The sequence below is a fragment of the Hemicordylus capensis genome, chromosome 9 (assembly GCF_027244095.1).
Source record: "Hemicordylus capensis ecotype Gifberg chromosome 9, rHemCap1.1.pri, whole genome shotgun sequence".
In the NCBI taxonomy this organism is placed as follows: domain Eukaryota; kingdom Metazoa; phylum Chordata; class Lepidosauria; order Squamata; family Cordylidae; genus Hemicordylus; species Hemicordylus capensis.
In genome coordinates, this window is record NC_069665.1 from 7,097,270 (window position 1) to 7,121,435 (window position 24,166).

The window sequence follows — 24,166 nt, forward strand, 5'->3', positions numbered from 1 at the left end:
CCCTGTTGGGCTACCCCAAGCTGCAGTTTGAGACGGGCGAGTGATTACCGTGGGTTGCCCCATGGTTGGTCACCTGCCTGGCTCGAACTCTGTGCTTATCCCTACCCTCCCCCCTTCCACCTCTAGCTGAGCTGACGTGACAGATGCTGAGCCGTGCCAGCCAGTCGCAGCGTGTAGTGTGCCCACACAGAGATGCAGTTGTAGTAGTAGTTGTAGTGCTGCGACTGGCCAGATGTTTACAATGCCCACGCCCACCTAAAAAGAAACCCAATGCTGACCAGCACAGGCCCTTTATCTATCCACCTGTCAGCATTTGGGGACCTGGCGTGGGCACGGCACACCCCCCCAAAGTAGCACAGCCCACGGAGTACTAGACTTAGCGGCAGCGGCGGGTATACGTTCAAAAATGCAGTGTAGATATGTAAATACTGTATGTAAATAAACATGTAAATAATTTTTTCTTTAAAAACCCCATGTCAAAATCAAGCCTCAAAATTATGCAAAAGAAAGAAAAAAAGGTGACAAAGGGAGAACAAAATGATGAATGCAAAATGAATTGATTTTATTGAAAATGTCACCAGAAATCATGTGTGGGGGGCTTGGTTTACATGGAGAAGATGATTGGGTGATTTTTTGAAATGAAACGAATGAATTATTATCATCTTATGTTCATCTTGATTGTGGTCACTGTTGATGTTGGCTGATGGCAAAAAACCCAAAACCATCAGAATAGCAATGAACTGGCTGCCAACACAACATATTGATTGATAACTGTGCAGGGGGGGAATTGGGTCTGTGTGTGTGTGTGTGGTGCAGGCTCAGTCTGTCTCTTCCTGTTGTGTGTCTGTCTGTCTGTCTGTCTGTCTGTGTGAATGGATGCCTAGCACTGTCTCTGTGTGTGGATGCTTTCTGTGTGTAGTGTGGTGTGTGTCTGTCTACATGTTTTTTTTCCTCCCCCCCATGCCTCCCTCCATCCTTCCCCTCTCATCCTCTCCCCTTCCTCTTCACCACCTTCCATCCTCCCTCCCTTCCAGCCCACCACCGCCTCACCTGCCCCCAACCCCGGTCTGGCAGATGATGAGAGTCTGGTCTCTCCCACCGAAGCACACACGTGAGCACGTGTGTGCACAAATATGTGGCTGACCAACTCTGAGCCGGACCCTCCCCCCTTCAATCCCCTCTACATCCCTCTCCCCCTCCCCTTTCCTCCCCCCTGCCTCCCAGCCTCCCTCCCTGCCTCCCTCCCCCCTCCTAGCTAGCAGCGCACACATACACACACAAAACACCTGTGGTGGCAAACACCACCAGCACACATGCACTCACACTGGTGCCACCACCTCTGCCTTGGGCCTCTGTGTCCTTGAGCAGATATGTGGTGGTGGACCAGAGAAGCATTTCTTTCCAGCAAGGCAAAAGGCATGCACTCACTGCACACACACACACACACACACGAAGAGGTGAAGACGAGAAGAGGCAACTTCTAGAACCAGCAGCAGCAGGTGAGTGTCGTGTAATTGTGTTGCTTCCCAAGGCCACTGCCCATGCTCAATGCTCAGTCTGCTGAAACTAAAGAACTAGCTACAATCACCCTTCCTCACATGCAGCTCAGCTCAGCTCAGCTCAGCTGCACAGCACACTGACTAACTAGACACTACAGCTGGTGGTAGAAAAAACAGAAGTCTAGATTCTAGAAGATGTCCTGGTGGATTTTAAACTTTCAAATCTGTGCTAGGATTGCCTCGCCCGCCTCCTCCTCCTCCTCCTCCTCCTCCTCCTCCTCCTCCTCCTCCTGCCTGTAATTGTGCCCTCTCCCCTTGCAGTTGCGCCGTCGTGATGGGTTGGTGATGTGCGTGCGCCGTCTACTTGTTAGCTCTCTCCTCCTCATGTTGGCTGGGCTTGCCAGGCACTGGCTGGCAGCAGCTGTTGGCTGTGTGCTAGGCTCAGGCTGTGGCGCGCGTGACTGGACTGGGAATGTTATTGTAGCGGCAACACTGGTTGTGGTGGTAGCAGTAGTAGCTGTTGTTGTTGCTGGGCTGGTGGCTGCTGGCCTGTGCTGACTCTGCGCACTTGGTCTGGTCTGGTCTGGTCATTGGGATGCAGATGTAGGGTGTGTGTGCATCATCCATGGGGAGCATCAGAGCAGAGCAGAGCAGGTTGGCTGGCTTCTGTCTGTCGGGCCTAGTCAGTGGCAGGCACTGAGTGAGGCGGTGGTTCCTTTGGGCATCACGTCACCCATCATGCAGAGCGGCAGGTCTGCTGCTCTGCTGCTCCGCCTCCTGCTTCTTCTCTGTGTGTGCTGCTCTTGTGCTTAGTGTGCTGCTCCGCTGCTGCTGCTGTGCTGGCAGGCAGCACAGCAGTGGCCTTTTTGTTAGATCAGAGAGTGGGTGTTGTCTCTCTGAGTGTCCTCCTCTTACTTGCTTGGATAGGAGTGGTGGTAGTAGGTAGGCATTAAGATGGACTGACTAGGTGTTACGTGTTAGGGCGCCCAGAGAGAGGGGCCAAAAAGATGGGGTGGCAATTGTTGGGTTGCTCCTAGTATTATTGGTGAATTTCTGAAGAAATTTTTTTTCCCCATTGGCTAGAATGGGGGTTCGGGGCTGCCCCAGACCCGCCTCTGTGGGGTGGCAGCACCGCCAAAGTGGGTCCGGGGCCATGGCAAAAATGCCCTCAGTCCCTCCCAGCAATCCCCGTAGAGATAGGAGTGATGGTTCTGTTGTTTTTCTGAGGTGTTCTGAGTGAGTGTGGATTCTGTGATAGCAAATGAGAGTGGATTCATGGTGTCTCATTGGAAATCTCATAAGCTATCATAGAATCTACACTCAGAATACCTCAGAAAAACAACAGAACCATCACTCCTATCTCTACGGGGATTGCTGGGAGGGACTGAGGGCATTTTTGCCATGGCCCCGGACCCACTTTGGGGGTGCTGCCACCCCACAGAGGTGGGTCTGGGGCAGCCCCGAACCCCCATTCTAGCCAATGGGAAAAAAATTTTCTTCAGAAATTCACCAATAATACTAGGAGCCACCAATTGCCTTGGGATTTTTGGGGTGGAGGACACCCATGGGTGGCTACCACCCACCCCAGCTTTTTTGCCCCTAAGGGCTCCACATTGTGAGTTATGGGCAAAAATTTATTTTTTGAAAAAAATTTGTAAAAAATCAGAGGAAGGTCCAATCGACTTGAAATTTGGGTGGCAGGTAGAACACAATGTCCCCTTCAAAACCAGCCACTTTTTGTGATCCGAACCGGTTCGGTTCGGATCCGAACCGGTTCGAAACCGAACCGGACCGGGGGGGTGGTCTGGCAAAACCAAAACCGAACCACCCCGGTCCGGTCCGGACCCGGTTCGGACCCGAACCGAACCGGGAGAACCGGTTTTATGCACATCCCTAAATGCTTCCATGGCAAAAGTGATGGAGTTGCCACTGTGGAATATGTTCTTGGCTGCCTCTCCTAAGAGCTACAGAACAGTAGAATATCTAAAGCATGAAACTTCCTTGTTTGTACAAAAGGTGGACTCTGAACAGGAAAAATAGAGCAGTTTTGCTACCAGGGCTTTATGCTCTGATGGGCATCTAGACATTTTTTAGTGTCCAAAGAGGCTCAAGGTAACACAGTGCCTGAGGTGAGGTGCTAAATGCTGCCTTGCCACAATACCCTGGTGGGGGCCAGTTCCATCTCTGAGTGGACTCTGCAATCTTTGAAAGTGGTGCAGAACTGACAAAGTCACTAGCAGCCTCCTCTCTTCTCCTCAGTTTTTCAAGGAGTGTGTGAGGGGAGGTGCCCTTAGAAAAGCTTGCAAGGGTGAGATCCGCCTTGAAGGACTGCTCCGATGGCATTTTGCCACCCTGCTGGTACCCCAATAATCTGCTGCCTAAGGTGACTGCCTCAGCTTGCCTCATGAAAGGGCCACCCCTGTTTCCAATGCAACCCAAAGATTCTTAGGATGCCATATTTGGGGCCAGAGTGGAGGTTCAGCATCTGTACAGTGATCCCTGTGAACAACATAATCAATAACTGGAGAGTATAAAACTAATCCACCAAACTACAATACAATATTATAGAGCCAACACAAATCTTAACCAGAAGCAGTAACCTCCCACTCCAACACCCAAGTCAAGCAGCAGGTAGGCTGGGTGGCATTGGGTGTGATCAGCGACTTGAATAATGTCCATCCAGATGAGGATCCTGATGATGAAACCAGTGCTCTGTGCTGCAGCCATACACCTTCACCTTCCAATCAAAAAAATCTTCAAAGAGAGAGGAAAATGCAACTCTCTGAGCAGTCTGGCCACTGCAGTGAAGAATGGCCTCTCTCTTGTAGCTACCAACCAGTATTTCCTCTAACGGATTCCCAGATGTTGACTACAACTCCCAGAATCCCCAGCTGCAATGGATTTTCTTTGGGGATTCTGGGAGTTCTAGTCAACAACATCTGGGAATCCCTGTTAGTGGGAACATGGCTGCTAATCGTTCTTTCGTTTGCAGCAGGCAGGACCGCCTCACAAGCTAGTCCAACAACATCCGGGGACCCAACTCCAACTATTCCGAGCAATAATGGCCTTCAGCCACTGGGACTGGGAACAACAGGAATTGCAGTCCCACAAAATCTGAGGAACCAAGCTTGAGAACCATGGCACTAACTATTCGTGGTGAGGTGGCAGATGAGCAGATGTGGAGGGGTGTTCATCATTTCCCAGCTCCACGGGTCACCTCACTATGGCTCTTCCCCCGGCACCTCGCCTATTGGGCAGACACGGCAACAGCAAAGTCACTGCCAGCCTGCCACCTCTTCCTCCTCCCCCCACCATTGCTTTCCCCTGACTTTTGAAAACAGAAAGAGTCCTTTGAGGGAGGCCTTGCCCCTTCCCACAAGCAGTAGGAGCGGGGGGACATGTGGCGGATCAGAGTGGTAGACCACCAGCCCTGCTCCTCTTCTCTGCCTTCCTCTCGGCATTCCCTACCCTTTTGCCTTTTCAGACACCAAAGGGCAGGAAAGTGGAGGCAGCTCAAGAAAGGGAAAAGCTAGAGGAGACAGAGCAAAAGAGAATGGCCAACAAGAGGGGTGGTGAGCTTTGGTGGGAGAAAGCCTCCTTGCCTGAAATTTCCTTTAAAAGAAAAGGCAACAAACCAAAGCTTATTTGCATAAACATCCCAGCAGCACTTCAAAACATCCTTGAAGGTGGACAATATGCCTGAAGCATGAGGAAAAGGGCAAGGCAGATAACCCAATAAGAATTCAGATTGCTGATCAGCATAGCGAGAAGTTAAAAATAATGCAGTGAGCCCTGTTTGAAGACGGCATACATGCCCTTGGGTAAACATCTTGCATCACAGCAGAATTTCTACACGTGGGATCCTGACTTGCATTTCGTGGCTGTGGATAATTCTAGAACTTACAGCATATTTGTGAATTCTGCTTGTGGGAAGGGGCAAGGCCGCCCACAGTGCACTGAAGCACCATCCTCTGTTCACTGGAAATCCTGATGAGAAATAATAAAAATCCAACCTTCCAGGAAAATAATTTTTAAAGCAATTGGCAAAAATCCCTCCAAGTCCTTTAATATCGCCTAGAGTTACCCAGAGGAATGAGGTGACTGAACCGCTGGAAGTTTTTTGAACCACCACCCTCCCCATCACTTGCAGGGATTCTCAACGTTGGGCCCCCAGATGTTCTTGGACTTCAACTCCCATAAACCCCAACGAAAGGCCACTGGGGCTGGGGATTATGGGAGTTGAAGTCCAACAACATCAGGGGGCCCAACGTTGAGAACCCCTGACTTAAAGGGACTTTAAATTGTGAGGAGTGGGCAAGGGTCAGCAAGGATCAGCAAGACGAATGGGCAGATCGAACCTCTGAACCCCCCCAAATTACTAACCCCCCTCCAAACCACTAAAAGGCCTAGCCAACCGCGGATACTCGGATCGTGGTTGGTGAGACTGGACACAATTTCCTGTCCATGGGTACTCAAAACTGCAGTTGGCAAAACAGCAAGGGATGACTGTATACCAAGGGGCATTTAAAACACAGCTATTTCTAATAATGTATCATGTTCCCAAACATTTCACTTGTCACAGTACATTTATCTTCATAATTTACCTGGATTATTCCTACCCCGCAGACAATCTGCAGTACGCTTGTGGTCCACCAGTGACCTGCAGAACACAGTTTGGGAACCCCTGCTCTGGAAGATAGAATCTAATATTGGATAAATATTGATGTATAGTAAATCAGAAATGCATAGAGGTTCACAGCATGACATAAGCAACGCCATTATGTTTAACTAAACTCAAGGATCTGCTCTGCTAGAAGGATGCTTACTACTGTGTATTCTCTCTAGTAGTCTTCCATCCCCCATAAGTTAGAGTGACCGTGAATGTAGAACAATTTTGAGATAAGGCTGTCTGTCTGCCTGCGCGCATGTTTGTGGTTTATTCCCTAATCTTAGCAAGTCATGATGACGTATTTGCTATGTAGCTGAACAACATGTTATTCTGGAGAACAATTTTAAGAGTATAAATGTATGCTCTCTGTAATGGTCCTTTGTCCCGCTTTGAGCATAAGCCAAAGTAGTACCTCTGCAGAATAAAAGCTTTGATCTTTAAGACCTCTCATCTGGGCTGATTATTGGCTCCATCTGCCCGGAAAAGAACCTCCCCTACTGGGTCAAGTCTACCCTAATACATCAAGTGGTGCCGTGTCTCGGATTTAGGGTGAAATTAAGGACCCCACTGGGCGGTGCGTCCCCTCCGGGGCTCTTGCTGGGTGAAAAGGCATGCCGACTACCGGGAAGTTTCCCGAGTCCTTTTTCACAGGCAGAGCAGCCCCCGAGTGGCCACCACAAGTGAAGGAGTCTAGAGAGGCAGATCATTGGGTGCAGTCCGGCCGGTGGGATGGGGAAGCGCACAGGGGTTAATGTCCCAGGTTATTGAGGTTGCATATTATTGGGGTGAGTATTGTGCAGGCCTAGACACTATTGTGGGTTTAAGTCCCATCGTAGTCTAGGTGCACAAGATTGGTTAAAGTCCTACTCATTGGGTTGGTCCAGGGCTGCTCGGCTTCAGCCCTCCTCAGCTGCTTTTGTTGTGCAGCTGGGGGCCTGGGTTGAGGGGGCCTGGATTACTCCCACCCGCTGGGTTTAAGTTCCGAGCCCCATATGGTGATGGGGAAAAGCTCAGAGCAATTTTGAAAGGGGAGTCATGAACCCCGTTGGAATGTGTTTTATAGACCTGACTGGTTCTTGCGGGTGGTGTCCCGTTAAGGAAAAATGATTGGTCTTTGTCAAAAAATATGGTTTTGTTATGACTTGGATGGAATGAAATGGCTTTTGGAAGTGATATTGCAACTTCTATTGTTTTGTACCCGGGTGGGAATTGGTTATCCACTTCTGTCCAGTTGGTTGTCCACTTCTGCCTGGGAGGTTTGTTTAACATTATATGTTTTAAGGTTTGTGGACTGAAATTGAAAGAGGCAAGGAAGACTCTTCCCCCCCTTCCTTCCTTCCTTCCTGCTGGAATCATGTTATCTGTGTTCGGATCCCAGCTGCTGGTTGTTTTGGCTGGGAGAAAGGGGGAGAAAGGGTGAAGGAGCGCACTTTAGAGCGCACTGCTTAGGAGAGAGGAAAGTTTGTAAGTAAGAAGGGGAATTTGGATGGAATGTATTGCTATGTGGTTTGTAGTTTGAAGGACAAAAGGGAAGTTTTTATTTAAACGGTATTTAAATGGAACCACAGTTTTATTTTGTTTAATTGCAGTCTAAAATATGTAACTGTTCATTTTGTTATGTTTCTAAAATGGTATTTGATTGTATCCCTGACATGCGAACTTATCTCCCTCCCTCCAAACACTTTGTCTGAAGGTTAACTGCGTTTGCTGTTAGTTCCAGGGGAGCTTCATTATGTGTGTGTGCTTTTGAAATGACATTTAATTGTATCACTAATATGTGAGCTTTCCTGCCTCCTGTCAAGAGCTTTGTTTAAATATTGCTTGCGTCTGATGTTAATTTCAGGGTTGCTGTGGGGGTGTTTGTGTATATCTGGAGCGCTATGAAGGAGTGCTAAACGTGCTTAAAAGTTATGTCATCACAGTTTCTTTTGTTTCAATGCTGTTCGGAATATGTAGTTGTTCATTTTGTTGTGTTTTTATGATGGTGTTTAGTTGTAACACTGAGATGGGAGCTTCCCTGCTTCCTCTCACAAATGTTACTATGTGTTCAGTGTTACTATGCCTGATGTTAATTCTAGGGGAACTGTGTATAACTCTGCCCCCGCCTGCCACAAAGGCAGAAAGGCTTTGTGATAATATATACTATTGTTTTCCTTTTGTTTTCTGTGTGGCCTGTGGTTATAATGAACTTGCTTGAAATTGCTTGAGTGGATGTGTATACACTCAAATCTACACAAGCCGGTATATTTTCGGATATGGGGTCAAGCCCATGGCAGACTGTAACCGGAGTTTGGTCTCCTCAATCCAAATACTGAGTGAGAAGGAAAGTCTTTGAACAGCCACTTGTTGTTATGGGTGAGAAGGAAAAAGAAATTCTAAGTCAGATAGAGTTATTGTTTAATATCTTTTCAATATGTAAGAAATATTCCTGCTAGTTATTTCTGATGTAAACTGAGAGTATTGTCAATGGGTCTGAGGCTTCAAATTTATAGATTTGTCCTATTGCCAGCCCTGCTTTGCCTTCACAGTAGCTGAATCTTGACATTCCAGATCCCGGATGTGGGATTTGGTGAAAGGAATTTTGTTTGGCCACTCCTGCAAGTGGAGGGGAGTTCCAAAGGACTGGTCTGCATATTACCTGGAAAACCTCCCAGATTGAAAGGGATCAAGTTTTTGTGTGTTATCATGGAATCCATACCCTGTTTTCACAGCTCCCGCCTAGAGAATAGATAATAACTGTGTTTATCACAGGCTTCACTGCTCGGCGAAACTATGGACATTTTTCTTGATGATATCTTTTAATAAGGAAGCCTGTTTGTTTCATGAGACACTGGACCTCATGTAAGGGGTTTTAAATCCTGTTTCAACAAGGTATAGTATTATTGCTTGGACTGGGTGGGGACTGTTTCTTTTCTATAGGTTTTTATGAGGATATTGTAGCCCTACCAAGCTTGCTAGTAATGAGGCTGAAGATGGAGAGCTGGAATACTATCTGCACGTGGCTTAGATGGGGATAGTGAAAATCCCAAAGGCCAAATGTTACTGACAATCGAAGTCAGGTACACTGGATGGAGATTGATTGCCCTAACAGGAATCTGTGAGTATGTAGGCAGCCACTTAGGTTAGATTGCTGGGCTAGGAAGGGGAGACCTGAGTTCGGATCCTCATTTGACCATGACACTTGCTGGGTGATATTGGACCAGCCACTTAAACTGCCTGGCCTGCCTTGAAAGATTGTTGTGTACAGACATAGGACTTATGTAGTACACTGCTTTGGACTTTTCAGAAGAACAGCTGGACATAAGAGAGACTTTATGAGGCGATGGGGGAATGGGACTGTCAGTTCCACCCAAAGGCCCTTTGTGACATTTAAGCGCTGGAATTTCTGTTGTAGCCTCTCGAATGATAAGACTATGTTTTCCCACAAGGGGTGGGGGGGAAGGATGTGGACTTCATTATTGTTTTCCCTTTGGGCTTTTTTTAATTGTTTTTGCCTCCTGCTCCGGATTGCTCATTGGGTGAAGCATTTTACCTGTTGTCAACAGTAGTTGTCGCAAGCCCCAATTGAGGACATCCCCTATTTTGGACTTTGGGGAAGGGGAAAAAGGGCAAGCAGGAAAGCAAACATAAGTTGGAAAGAAATTGCCAATAGCCTCAGGTTTGTTTATTGTATTGGGCTATACAGGGACTCAGTCTCAGTATGATGTCCCTACCCAAAAAGAAGGGGGGGGGGAATTGGAAATTCATGCATCTATCTTTTATTCCTAAAATGAGCTGGATTGTCTTGAGCAGAGGACAACAGTCCTGACCCAGAAGGACTGGCAGTGTGACAGGCCAGGCTAACCAACGGCGGCTGCCTGAAAGGGGGGTTCCCCATCTGCATTCCCAGTCCAGGCCAATGATGACGGAACATCCATTGGCTGCCCTGTTTTGGATTCGAGGAAAGGGTCGTGATGCAGGTTTCTTGTTCCTGCTTCTCATACGTCCCGGAGTGTTGTAGTTACTGATGCCAAATATCTGATGGAATTATGGTGATGCCAAATATCTGAATTGATGCCAAATATCTGAGGAAGGCCTGTATGCATCCAGAGGACGGCCTTGCATATGTCCATGCCCTGAGGAGCCTATACCCGTTATATTTGTCCCCCGAGAGAGGCGGTGACAGGGGGAGCGGACATTCATGTTGTGATTTGAAGTGTCAAGCAGCCTTGTTGGGTGAAGAATTCCTGGATGGATAAGTTTTTATAGAAGCACTTGACATGTTTGGCTTTGGAGCTTCATTGAAACTGGGTTAGAGCATTGCCATTGGCTCTCTTGTGTACGTCTGACCCTTTTGCCCCTTTTTGAGGTGTTCTATGGGTGGTTCCCATTTCGAATGTCACGAATGACATTGACTTGCTTGTGGGGGGGGGGATGATGAACAGCAGGTGTATGTACAGGAACTGGTGCAGAGACTTGTTACCGGATATGCCTGCGTCCCCAACCTACTGCTGACCAGCCTCTACGTGTACAGTCTGGGGAGCCTTGATGTCCGTGACTGTGGGACTGGGGATGGCTCTTGCAGCATACTTGTGAATGTATTTGTGTGTATTTCTGTGTGTTTCTGTGGATTTCTGTCACAGATATTGAGGAGCACTCAGTGGGGTAGGAGAAGCCAGGTTATCTGTTTGGTCACTCAGGTTTGACTGTGGGTTGCTGTATTCCCCCCAACCACTTGTTCCCAACCATATTGTTCCCAACCACTTGGGGCCAAGTGATACCCCACCCCCAAGGTACAGGCAGTAGTCCTTGCCACCGGGTTGAAGGACTGCTGGGTGGGCACACGTGCTAACATGCTGCACAAATTGCCTGGTTAGGAGGTCCGGTACCCCTCACATGGTGGATAAGGCCCCCCACGTGTGGGATGAGGTCTTGTTTGGGTTAGCAACACTAACTGACCTTGATTGGAGACCCACATGGAGGGGAGGTGGGGCCCAGGTTAAGATCTGGTTCTTCTTGGGAATACCTGAATGGTGGAGAGTGGAGCATTGGTTGCATTGTCCTGTTGGCATCCAAAATGATACCACATGGCTACTGTGCCCACACCTGGCTTGTTGGCATTGTGAATGTGGGGAAGTGTTTCCCTCTGCATGATGGAGAACATACAGGTCCCTCAGGTACATTGTTCATTTGCATGGAGGGAGTACAAGGCGAGTGGGGATTCTGGTGAGCAATGAAACATGCAGGGATGATACGTATACCTGGGGTACCCCTTTTTGGTATCTATGGCTCAGCATCATCTGTGCCAGCCACAGGGATTACTCCCTGACCAGTGCTCCAGCCTGAAGGACCAATGTAAGATGTCTCTCAATCGTTGGGAAGAAACACTGAGAGAACAGAAATTTCTACTAGATTGAGTCATTGTTGTGCTACCTACAGTATGTTTCATTTCTTACCCATTATGAGATTAAAGGGAAGAGGCAAGCAACTAAACACCATGTGGTTGGGTGTGTCAGGAAGGAGACCAGTGCTGCCATAGCCTTGGTGTTTCAGTTTCTGATTCCCAGATTAACCCACAACGATGAAATCTACAGGCCATGTGATGTGTGGGAAGAGAAACTGTAGGACAGAGATGTGGATCAGGCATCTCCCCTATCCTGAATGAACCAAGGATGTATTGGTTTTGTAGCCAAACAGCATATAAAACATAACCCCCTGAGTGGAAGGGCCGTTACGTCCCAACCTATAGGGCCCCTTGGGTGGCAGTACCTCCAGAGTATTGAATCTAGCTTTCTGCATTGGCATCGAAAGTCAACCGATGGCAGTGTGGAACACAGGGTTTCACATGGCCTGGAGGGCAATCCTATCCGGTCTGGGGTAATTGGACTGGAAAAGGCGATAACCATCATCTCCCAGGAGGTTGAGGAGTCGTTTAATGCTGTTTTGTGTGTATTGTTGGACTTGCAAGGAGAGGTCCAGTCTTTATCTGTGATGATGGTCTCTGAAATGTTTCCAATATGCTCATTGCCCAACAAGGGGGGCCATGTGCCCGTTATTATTATGTGGATAGTGACGATCAACAATTGATTGTCAATCAACAATTGAACCAACGATTGGTTTGTTCAATCAACGATTGAACCAGAAGGCCCAGGAACTTAGGAATGCCCTGCAGGTGTTTTATAACACAGGGATCCACACAAGCTGGGATTCCTGGGAACAGCTTACCAGCTGGTTGCCTGACCTGAAATGCTGTCCTGTGGCTTTCATGTTTTAACTCTAGCTAACCACTCAGTTCTATGCCCTATGACTTTGAGAGAGCACATTCCATGTAATTGCAAACACTGTTAATGTCACTTATACTTATAATACTACTGGAGGAAATGACTGATATAGCACTGCGTTTGGGGGTGGGGGCGTATTTTCAGTGGGAACATAAGGATTATCCTATTTCTCTGATGTGGGTGTCATTGCTATGAGGGAATACTTAGTAAGTATGCCCTTTATTTTTAATTGATGGACTTAATAAGATAACTGTGTATAAAAATGTGCAGATATACGTAATATCCTGGTGTAACTTATTATTTCCTATGTTGGTTGTCAGAAGGAAATTATTTACTGTTTCTCCTGTACAGAACTGCTTCTTATGATAATGTGCACTGATGGTTGTGATGGCTTTGGGCTTGTTTCTGTTTGCTTGTTGTTACTTGTGTTAATTGTGTACCCTGTTACTTATCTACCATTAGAGGATATGGAACCTATTGAGAGCCATGTATGCACCCCTTATTACCCCTTCTGGGAATAAATTATGAATGGAGGCAGCTTTATGCTAATGGGAGGAGAAGGGCAGGCTATGCTATGGTCACCGCGTCCTCTGTTCTTGAGGTCACCCCACTGCCCCCTGGAACGAGTGCCCAGCTGGCAGAACTGGTAATACTTCATAAAGCGTTGGAATTGGCTGCGGGCTATAGGATGCTGCCTTGTGGGCTGGATGGGGATCGGATCAGCCTGTTAAATGCTCAGTTGCTACAGGCAGTTCAGCCCACAGCCGTGGCAGTTATGCATTGCAAGGGACATCAGGGTGGGCAGGACCCTATAGCGCAAGGGAATGCCTTTGCTGATTCCATTGCCAGGCTTGCAGCTTGATTGAAGGCGATCCCTGCTTTCCATGTTCCCTTAGTAAACCATCCACATCCTTTGCCTTTGACCCCTGAATATACTAAGGAAGATCTGCAGTCCCTACCCACTCGCCCCATGAGGACTGGACATAGAATCAGAATGAGTGATGTATTGAATTTGAGCTTGTATTGCACTTATGTCAAAAAGCGCAGTCTAACGTATTCTGTTTGTGGAAGACAGTTATTTCAATTGTCCTATTGGCTTTTGTTTTTGTTTCGGGTTTGACATAGTGGGGCTTATTTGTGAGTAAGCATGCATTTGTTTCAATTTGGTTAGTTAGAATGTGAACTTGATATGTGTAACAGCCCAGTTCTGCTCATTGGAGTTCCAAGTTTATTCCCCAAGTGATTATGCACAGAATTGGCTGTCCCAATATTTGGGTTTTTGATAAAACTTTGTATAATGATGTCTTGTATGATCTCAGTGTATGATATATGTGTAGTATTGGTTCACCCTAGAGGGAGAGATAGGTTGCTTTAATGGATCTGAAGGTTCAGATACGAACAATAGAGAGGGGGGGAATGATGTATAGTAAATCAGAAATGCACAGAGGTTCACAGCATGACATAAGCAACGCCATTATGTTTAACTAAACTCAAGGATCTGCTCTGCTAGAAGGATGCTTACTACTGTGTATTCTCTCTAGTAGTCTTCCATCCCCCATAAGTTAGAGTGACCGTGAATGTAGAACAATTTTGAGATAAGGCTGTCTGTCTGCCTGCGCGCATGTTTGTGGTTTATTCCCTAATCGTAGCAAGTCATGATGACGTATTTGCTATGTAGCTGAACAACATGTTATTCTGGAGAACAATTTTAAGAGTATAAATGTATGCTCTCTGTAATGGTCCTTTGTCCCGCTTTGAGCATAAGCCAAAGTAGTACCTCTGCAGAATAAAAGCTTTGATCTTTAAGACCTCTCATCTGGGCTGATTATTGGCTCCATCTGCTCAGAAAAGAACCTCCCCTACTGGGTCAAGTCTACCCTAATACATCAACATTGTAAAATGTGTTAGCCGTAGCATGTGGTTAGGGCTGAAAGATTATTTTGACAATGAGAGATAACCAGTGTGGGCTCAAGGTATTGTGGTGCCTAAGTTGAGGCACCAAGAGCTGTCTTGCTCCATGCTCCTGGCAAGGACCAACTTTTTTTTTAAAAAAAGAGTGGTGTGGGGGTGGGAAGCAGAGAAGGTTGTCAGCAGCCTCCTTTTCTCCCCTTGAGCTTCTTGCAAACTTTGCAAGGAGTGTGAGGATAGGTGCTCCTTGTAGGGCTTGTAAGGGACAGTGTCCCGAAGAGCTGCTCTGATGGGAGCAGCAGAAGACATTTTGCCACCCTGCTGGTGCCTCAATAATCTGCCATCTAAGGCAACCATCGCACCTTGCCTCATGAAAGGGCCGCCCCAGGAGACAACTAGGTAATAGCCAAAGATGCCTGAAAGAGGCATCCTCAAGATCAAAGAACTGGGAAAGATCTGGCAATCTGGAATCAGAGTCATCCCTTGACAACCGCTAGGGTTACATTCTTGCAAAACCCCATGGTTGGAGGGACATAGAAGTCAATGCTAATGAGGGGGTTAGGGGATCTGCAGTTACAAAAGCACCTCAAGAACAAGGGGAAAAGCCTAAAAATGAACTCAAAAACATGGGGAAACAAGTTGAAAAGCACTAAAAACCCACTCTCACTGTGTCCCAGCCCAAACAATAATAATAAAACTTTATTCGTTAGCCACCCCATAATAAATTGTTCTCTGGGTGTCTCACAACACACATAAATGGCATCTGCGCGTGCACAAACACATCTTGAGTGGTCAGCAACACCATGCTGACCACTCAAGATGGTGTCCGTGCACATTCAGATGCCATTTGCATGCCAACACCACCCGCAGGCTGCTGGGAACGGGGAACTTCCTGTTCTCAAACAGGAAACAGCCACACAGCGTGGCTTTTCAGGACAGACAGTGTGGCTGCTCAATACGGACAGTGCCACGCTGTGGGAGGTGGGGGCAAGAGGAGCAATGGAGGGCAAGTAAGACCTGCCTCCCTTCCGTTAAAGTAACCACTTGCCCCCACCACAATGAAGCATTTCAGTGCCTCGGAATAGAGGTGCCAAAATGCTTCGTGCACATCCCTACCAAAAATTGAGTAGCACTATTCAGGGAAGTGGGAACACTGAACCTTGTTAAATTTAAGTTATATCGGTGGGGAAGCAGCTTGCCTAGGGAGCAAGAGGCTGTGAGTTCAAATCCCCGCCGGTGCGATTCCCAGACTGTGCCTAGTAAATATATCTTTGTCGTCACCTATATCAAGCAGCAGAGATATAGGAAGGTGATGGAGGCGGATGCTCATTTCAGCGAGATCATCTCATACTGCGTGAGAGAAAGGCAATGGGATTCTCCTGTATACCACCAAGAAGGCTGAGCACCAAGAAAGCCACATGGCTCTGTGGTCACCAGAAGTTGACACCAACTCGACGGCACAATCTTTCCTTTTTCCAGTGCTCTCCAGTGCTATTCAGAGTTTGCAGCTACTTTTTCAAAAACAAAGAAATGTACAAGCCTGTATGCTTTTTAGGCACTCCTATTTTTAGACCACATTCTATCACATTGCCAGCTCCATGAGCCAAGAAACATTACCAAATTGCGGAAAGGGAAAATCTCGTAATACTGTAGCCTGCTTTCTATAGAACAATCAGCAATGTTTCTGCATCTTGACTGCACTCTTCTGTTTTGGACTAAGCTTGCGAAAGGCTTCTGTTTTCCCACTTGCTTAGAACATTTCTAAAAATAGATTGAGAAATCCCCTTCACTGATTTGCATTACAAAAAGGGAAATGCCCAGAACTTGGGTAACATTTTACTTGCATTTTCTTACCTACAACACACAGAGCAATTCATTCTGCGTGCAGTGCTGTGGTAACACACACTTTCTGGGTACTGAGGTTGTGCCATCGATGTCAGCTCCTGGCAACCACAAAGCCCTGTGGTTGTCCTTGGTAGAATACAGTAGTTGTTTGCCGTAGGGATGTGCACGAAACCGGGCAGGGGGGGCTCGAAGGCATGGGGGGTAGGACTTTAAGGGTGGGGAAGGGTGCACATACCCCTCCCCCCCTTTCCTCCCACCAACACTAGAGTTCTGTAAAATCTTTCGGGGCAGCAGTGTACCTCCCTGCCACCCCTTCCCCTCTTTGGCCGGAACCCACCCAGCATGCGCACATGTGCCTACTTCTGGCTCCTTCTGTCTGAAGAGAGGAAGGGGCAGCAGGGAGGAACACTGTCACCCCAAAAGATTTTACAGGACTCCAATGCTGGCAGGGGGAAGCAGGGAGAGGAGTAAGTGCACCCTACCCTATTCTTAATGTCCTACCCCCGACTCCCCCCCCCCACAACATTCAAACCAGCCAGTGTTTGAACCTGTTCACAGGCCCGTAAAAGGGCCTCCAAAATGGTTCACGCACATCCCTAGTTTGCCATTGCCTCCTCCCGCACAGTATGAGATGATGCCTTTCAGCACCTTCCAAGATCACTGCTGCCTGATATAAGAGTTTCCTGTAGTCTGGGAAACACAACAAGTGAGGATTCGAACCAATAGCCGCCTGCTTTCTAGGCAGGTTGCTTCCCTGCTGTGCCATTAGGTGGCTAGTTCTGGGTATTACAAGGTAAAATTGTCTCTTGAGCACAAAGAGAGAGAACCCTATTCCACATTTTATTGGTGGGCAAGAGGACCAGTGTTCCCTCTAACAGCGATTCCCAGATGTTGTTGACTACAACTCCCAGAATCATCAGCTGCAATGGCTTTTGCTTGGGGATTCTGGGAGTTGTAGTCAACAACAGCTGGGAATCTCTATTGGAGAGAACACTGAAAACGACTGCTGTTTCCATACCAAGAGAAGAGAACGAGAATGTACACAGCACTGCCTGTTGGATCTGCAAGATCAGATGTGGGGAGGGCTTGTGTCAGCGGGGGGGGGGGGGGAATCCCAAGCTGCATGACGGCCGCTCTAAAGGTCAGGTTATGGTTGCCATCAGCTTGCCTGGTGGTGACCCAGGACCGGGCTTTCTCTGTGGCTGCCCCAGGGTTTTGGAATATGCTCCCTGCTGAAATAAGAGCATCTCCTTCTCTGTTTGTTTTTAGGAAGACCCTCAAGACTCTACTGTTCTCACAAGCTTTTAATTAGAATTAATTTTTGCAATTTTAATTTGTTTTATACTATTGTTTTTATCGTTTCATGTATTTTAATCTGATTTTTAATATCTTAAATTTTGTACACTGCCTAGAGATGCACATATCAGGTGGTATAAAAATATAAGAAAGAAACATAGTGGTTTTGAGTTCTCCTGCATTAGGTAACAGCTCAGGGTTCCCCCTCCCCCTGCGCCCCCCCCCGGAGTTAGAAGTGTGTTTTAAGCATGATTACTGGTTAAAAGGTCAGTGCCTAGTCTATATTGCATAATGTGGGGGTCTACTTGTTTGCACGGCCACCAGCAGGGTAGAAGCGTCCACCCTGGGTAGGAGTGTTGGGCACGCTCCCAAATTTAAGCTGTGTGCTTGCAAACCTTAAGGTAAGAGGAGGAGAGAATGATCATGTGCAAGGCAGGAGCTGGGTAGGATGAATCTGCCCTCTCTAGCATCGGTCCCCAGCTTTTTACCAAGGCAGGAGGCAAAGCCAACCTACTCAAGCAGCTGCCGCCTTGCACATGATCACTTCCCCTGCCTAACATTTACAAGCAGACAGCTGAAAATTGGGAGGGCACAGAGTTCTTCCTACTCTGCTGGCAATTGTGTGAACAAGCCAAGTGTGATTGGGGGAAGAGAGCAAGCAAATCCCAACAACATGCAATGCAGACCATGCTCGCTCCTTGGCAAACCTTATTTGCTTGCAGAAAATTACTTTTTAAACAGAAGAGTAAAAGGTCTGGTGGCACATTCTGCTGAGTTGTCACTGTGGTCACCTTTTATACGTTTATGCTTTACATAGAATGGCCACAGACTACAGCCTTCTTCAGAAGGCAAATGCTTCCACCCACACTTTGATACGTGCTGCCAATCAAAAACTTTGCAGAGTTGTGAAATCATACTAAAATTTTTATTATCCGTTCAAAAAAATCCCAAGTAATCTTGGATAGTACAAGATTTTGAAAGGTTCAGAAACTTGGTTATACATGGTAGTCTTGATTTCACTTCACATATAAGGAACTTCGACCCACAGATCTTATCTTATGATTATAGTAATTTTTTTTTTTTAAAGGAGTTCCAGTATTAAGACTCAAGAATCAAACACTTCCCTAAAAAAAAAAAAAAAAAGCCACTGAAGCATATCAAACATCTCACCAAGAGGGGTGTTCTGGTCAAGTGCGGCAGAGAATTAGTCATTTGTACAAATCACTGGCTTTTATCACTGACCAGGGTATCCATCCCCAGGCAATCCAGCTGGCATACTACAACTCCCATCATCCACATCCACAGTTATTGAGGCTTTAGATAATGGAAGTTGTAACCAACCACTGGAGAGCCTCAGGTTGGACACCTGTCATAAGCAGGGGCTCATCTTTTCCATATTTTATTACAACATTAAGAGTTGACGGAAGCTTCCCTCCCATGACTGATGCTCTGGGGGGCAGAGTTTTCTGAGGCCACAGCAGGAAAGGGTTATATCCTCCCTCCCTATGCAATCCAGTCTTGATCAACTCTCCATCTCCACAGCTAATATTTAAAAATGTAGATCCAAACTGGCTCTCAAGATAAACCCCCTACAAAAGTGTATCAGTGAGAGAGCAACAGAACAATATTTTAAAGGAGCTACTAGGCAGAAACAAGGCATTTACATGGCAGTGCCTAGAAGCACACAACAGGAAGAGAAAAAACGAGGGAGGGAAAACCATCCAGAGGGAAAAATATAAGCTGTTGTAAGACCCATCCCCCTATTAGCCCCTCTAAAAAATCTCTTTAGCCAAGCTTTTAAGTTTAAGCTTTAGCTGATATTTTTAGTTGAATTCTGATTGTTTTAACTTTAAATTTTATATAGGTTTTTAATGTGTTAATTTGTTTTGTGTTGTTGTTGTAAACCACCTAGAGCCTTTGGTAGTGGGTAGTATATAAGTGTGTTAAATAAAATAAAAAATAAAACATTGCTTGCAAACAGAGACACCCTGTTGATTTGAGTTTGCAAGTAATTTCAGGACAGTGGCCTAACTACAATGTTTTGTAGTATTATCTAATTTTTAAGAGAACCCATTCGCATCTTAATGATAGCATACATGGGACCCACATTGGCTATGGTGCTGCCACTACTACAAATATTTATATACCACTTTTCAACAAATGTTCTCAAAGCAGTTTACACAGGAAAACAAGAAGTAACAAGGCTCCCTATCACCAAAGCATTCTCAATCAGAAATGAAATATAAAGGTAGACACCAATAGCCACTGGAGGAATGCTGTTGACTCCAACAACCACTAGAGACACCAGACACCAACCACCACGGAAAGAATGGTGTTGAAAAGGGACAGTTGCTCTCTCCCTGCTAAATATAAAGAAAACAACTTCCTCAAAATGTGCCCAGTTAGAAGGGACTAGAAAATGATACCAGTGTTTGACACCATCTGTAATACTACAGATTTCATGAATCTTCCTCATTAAGAGGGTGATATCATTCATTTACTCTCATGCCACTTAAGTGCATGTCTGAAACCACATCAAAACTATAACATCTAGCATTGTGAGCTAATGTTCTTCCCAAAACATGAGAGCATAAATTCCATTTCCACCATGCATAGAGCCTGTTCAGATATTTCTCCCCCTCCCCACAGGTCAAGACTGAAAGCAGTCCATATGCTTGTATACTCCTCCTCATATTATATTATAATTCTAATTATTAATTAATTAATTAATAATTCAATTTCTATACCACCCTTCCAAAAAATGGCTCAAGGCAGTTTACACAGAGAAATAATTAATAAATATGAACACTCTGGGATTTCCTGGTTTGGACGCAATTTCAATATGGGATATCCTTTCTGTATACAGTGAGATGAAGCATGCGTGTTCAAGAACCACTCCTAATCTCACTACATGTATGTGTGAGAATCATACTCACAGAGTTGCAAGTCTAAGTATATAATTTCTGATCCATTGATACATCACAGGGAAAAAAACCCATTTTCAGTCTGCAGCCACAGAATGCTTTCTGGAAATCATTAGGACTTACTACCAACTAATTTCATATAGAACTGGGGTGCAGTGTTTCCTCTAAGGCATGCGCAGGTGTGTGGACACACTTTTAAAAAAAAATTCCCACTCAGTTCATTTTAGATCCCACTCAGATTGAATCAGGAAGGCCCCATTCTGAATGCATATGTGCGCACACTGCTGTGATACCGCCACCCAGAACAAAACTTGTTCTGCACACAGATGGAAAAAAATAATTAGAGGGAACACTGCTGAGATGTCAGAACATTGGTATCACTGTAGGCAGATTTATTCTAACTTCAAGAAATAGGAATGTTTGAAGTTCTATTAGCCAACAGCTAGAATGTTTGAGAAGTTTCCATCCAATGGCAGAAATACAGAATATGTAGATCTGCCTGTTATATATTCAGTTCAATTTCAAGTTTACCATAAACCCCAACAGATGTAACTGTGCAAATGGAAGAAAAGCCAGTAGAAGGAAATGCCCAATATTCTAGAACCCAAGGCACCAAATTTGCATTTGCCACACTTTCAAGACAATGAACTGCCAATACCATTCGATGTATGGCAGTCACTGTCAACACCAACACCACCAGCAGTGTGTATTCTTCATGTCATCGTGTGTAGAAATGAAACAAACTTAAGGCCACCTCAGCAGACAAAATGTCACAAAAATGTCACTGCAGAAGACTTTTCTTTCGAAGGGCTAATTCTCTTAATGAGGTAATACTCTGGCCCGCTGTGGCCTGCTTTGGTCTCCTGAAAGCTATTGACCTTCACTGTTCTACCTACAAATCCATCGTATTCTGGTCCTTGAATTTCAAGTGCACTGCCAGCATGACACAGCCCGTGAGAATACAGGCCGACCCAAAGGCCAGGTAGGCGATGCCCAAGAAAGGGTTCTTGCCCCCCATCCAGGAGAGCGTGCTGAAGATCACCTTCTTGGTGCCGTTGAAGGGAAGGACAGGGTAGTTGTAGGTGATGTTGAGGTAGTAGTTGCCTTGCCGCAACCCCACGGAGAAGTTGCCCTGGCGGACGCGGGAGTAGAGCTTGCGGAAGGTGGGCAAGGCGGCGGTGCGCATCCACACCACGAAGTGCTCGTTGACGAAGCCAATGTCGTCGGTGTCGTTGGTGCGGTTGCCCAAGTCGTAGGCCGGGTAGGGCCAGTTGGGCGGCTTGGCCGTGCCCGCGAAGGCCAGGCTCAGGCTCCCGTTGACGGGCTCCGGGTTGTGGAACTTGAGGCTGGTGTCGCTCCACCAGGAGATGCCCCGCTCGTCCAGGGGCACCTTCACCAGCGAGCCATCGGCCCGCACCTGGTAGAGGGCAAAGGTGTCGTTGAAGAGGCTGTTGGCGATGGAGCCGCAGGGCGCGATGGGCCTGCCCTGGGCGCTCCGGCGGTAGGGCTTGCACTCCTCGGCCGGGGCGCGCAGGGCCGAGGCGGAGCCGCTGAGCTGCTCGTTGTCCCGGGAGACGCTGTAGCGCCGGTTGTTCTGGTAGTAGCCCGAGAGCTGGTAATAGAGGCAGACGGGCGCCGGCAGGTCGCGCGCCAGCTGGAAGGCGAGCCCGCAGGTGCAGGCGGGGGCGCGCGCGCCGGCCTTGCTCTGCTGCAGGCTTTGGGCGCAGCGCGAGCAGTTGGAGCCCGGCGCGGCCCCGGTGTAGTCCAGCTCGCGCTCCTGGATGTCCTCCGAGGAGAAGTGCAGGCCCAGCCCGATGGCCAGGAAGGCCGCGCCCAGGCAGAAGAAGAGCGGCAGCACCGTGCCCGCCGACAGCAGCGGCTGCCAGGCCGGCAGGCGCTGCTGCGTGAAGGCCGTGTTGTCCGGCTTGTTCGGCGCCGCCGCCGCCCCGGAGGAGGGAGTGGCGGCGTCGGCCGCCCTGCGGGCTCGCCGGACATCGTAGGAGGCCGAGGAAGAGGAGGCCATCTTGGCGGGAGCTTCACCTGCTGCAGGGCCGGAGCGGGGAGGGCGGTGGCGCCGAGCCCGCGCCTGACAGGTGTGCTCGGAACGCGCGCGCGGACGCACCTTGGCCGCTCCTCCTCCTCTCCGGCTCGCCCGCACCCTTCGGGCGGGGTCCCTGCGCTGGCGGCCCCGCCCAGCCAGGTGCGCGAGGACCCGCCCAGCGCGCCCGCCTTCCTCGCTTTCTTTGCCGCTCGCTCAGCCGCAGGTGCCCGCGGGGAGGCGCGCGCAAGCTCGAAGGGGGAAGAGGGCGCCCGCGGGACGGGAGCCCACCTGGCTGGCGCTTGGCCCTGCAAAAGGACAGGCCAGCCCGGTGGAAACGCGCGGCTCGCCTCCGACCAGGTGCGGCGGGACCTGTGCGCTGGCAGAGCCAATGCGGCTTCCCCCGCCCCCTCGGTTCTCTGCGCGGCGCGCCCAGGTGCGGGAGGCGCGCGCTCCGCCTGGGGACGTTGAGAAGCCGGGCAGGGAGGTGAGTCGCCGCGTGGGCAGAGGCGGTCCCAGGGCTCTGTTGCGCGGCGCCCCGGCCACGCGCTGAGGCGGTCCTGCGCGGCGTCTTCGCCGGCGGCGCTATCGCTGCCTCCCCGTGCGCCGCAGGAGTGCGCATCCTTCTGTCTTAAGACGACGAGGTTCTCGAGTGAGCAGCAGGAGTGGACCCGAGGTCTGCTTTTTAGTTTGGAAAAGAGGAGACTGCCGGAGACGTGATCGAGGGGCATGCAGTTATTTATGCGTGGAATGGACAGAGGCAGGGCTGTCCCCCCATTGTCCACCCAGACTGGCAGCGGCTTCTCCAAGGTTGCAAACCGGAGCCTCTCCTAGCCCTATCTGGAGATATGAGGGCGGGGAACTTGGAACCTTCTGCATACAAGCATGCAGGTGCTCTTCCCAGAATGGCCCCATTCCCTAAAGGTGATATCTTACAGGGCTCACACACGTAGTCTCCCATTCAAATGTAAACCAGGGTGGAGCCTGCTCAGCAAAGGGGACAATTCATGCTTCCTGCCACAAGACCAGCTCTCTTCCCCTAGACTATGGATATGTATTTGAGGACTAGCTAACAATGAATACATACAATCCTCTTAGTCTTATTACACTGTACAGGTAAATTTCTTGTCTTTAAAAAGCGAGGTATAACCTGGCTATACAGTCTGAAAGAGGCATTGTCTACATGCTTCAAATCACCTGTTGGAGAGTTATTCTGTAAACTTGAATGACATCATTCAGTGTGATCCAAGGATTCTGGCCATGAAGTCCAAGACAGGAAGAGGTTTCAAAAGCCTGCTTGGGCAACTCCTCCCTGCACTGGTTCCTGATTCTAAATTCTCGCTGCTTTATCAGAATTTACAAGAATAAATCAATCAGAAATGCTTTTCTTTGGGGTTCAAGTTAATAATTGTTCAGTTGTGAAGGAACTGCTTCCTTCTAACTTGTATTGCTCAACTTGTGTTATTTAGTCACTTCAAACATATACTCTTCTCCCCCGCCCCCCGTGTGCAAATATGGGGAAAGGAAAGGGACTGTTAATGACCTCCACAATGTACAGACCTACTCGTCTCAACTGCGGCCAACTCATGCCCCCCCATAGCCTTTTAGAAATAGTAACTATGGAGTCCATCACACATTAATATTCCCAGAAGGATTACTTTGTGATTATTTTCCCCTTCTCCTTGCTTGACTGAACCATTGCATTGTGTGTCTGTATATACATATAC

The 24,166-nt window shown here is 47.9% G+C and overlaps 1 protein-coding gene across 1 annotated transcript; it reads right to left on the reverse strand.

Annotated features, from left to right (window-relative positions):
- Window positions 1-18,388: 18,388 nt before the first annotated feature.
- Window positions 18,389-23,002, reverse strand: TMEM30B (transmembrane protein 30B). The gene has a single exon (XM_053271582.1). The coding sequence runs from the start codon at window positions 22,422-22,424 to the stop codon at window positions 21,294-21,296; it is 1,131 nt and encodes a 376-aa protein (XP_053127557.1). The 5' UTR covers window positions 22,425-23,002; the 3' UTR covers window positions 18,389-21,293.
- Window positions 23,003-24,166: the final 1,164 nt, after the last annotated feature.

Coding starts and splice junctions, on each gene's coding strand:
- TMEM30B (XM_053271582.1), bottom strand. CDS start 22,424: ATGGCCTCCTCTTCCTCGGCCTCCTACGATGTCCGGCGAGCCCGCAGG.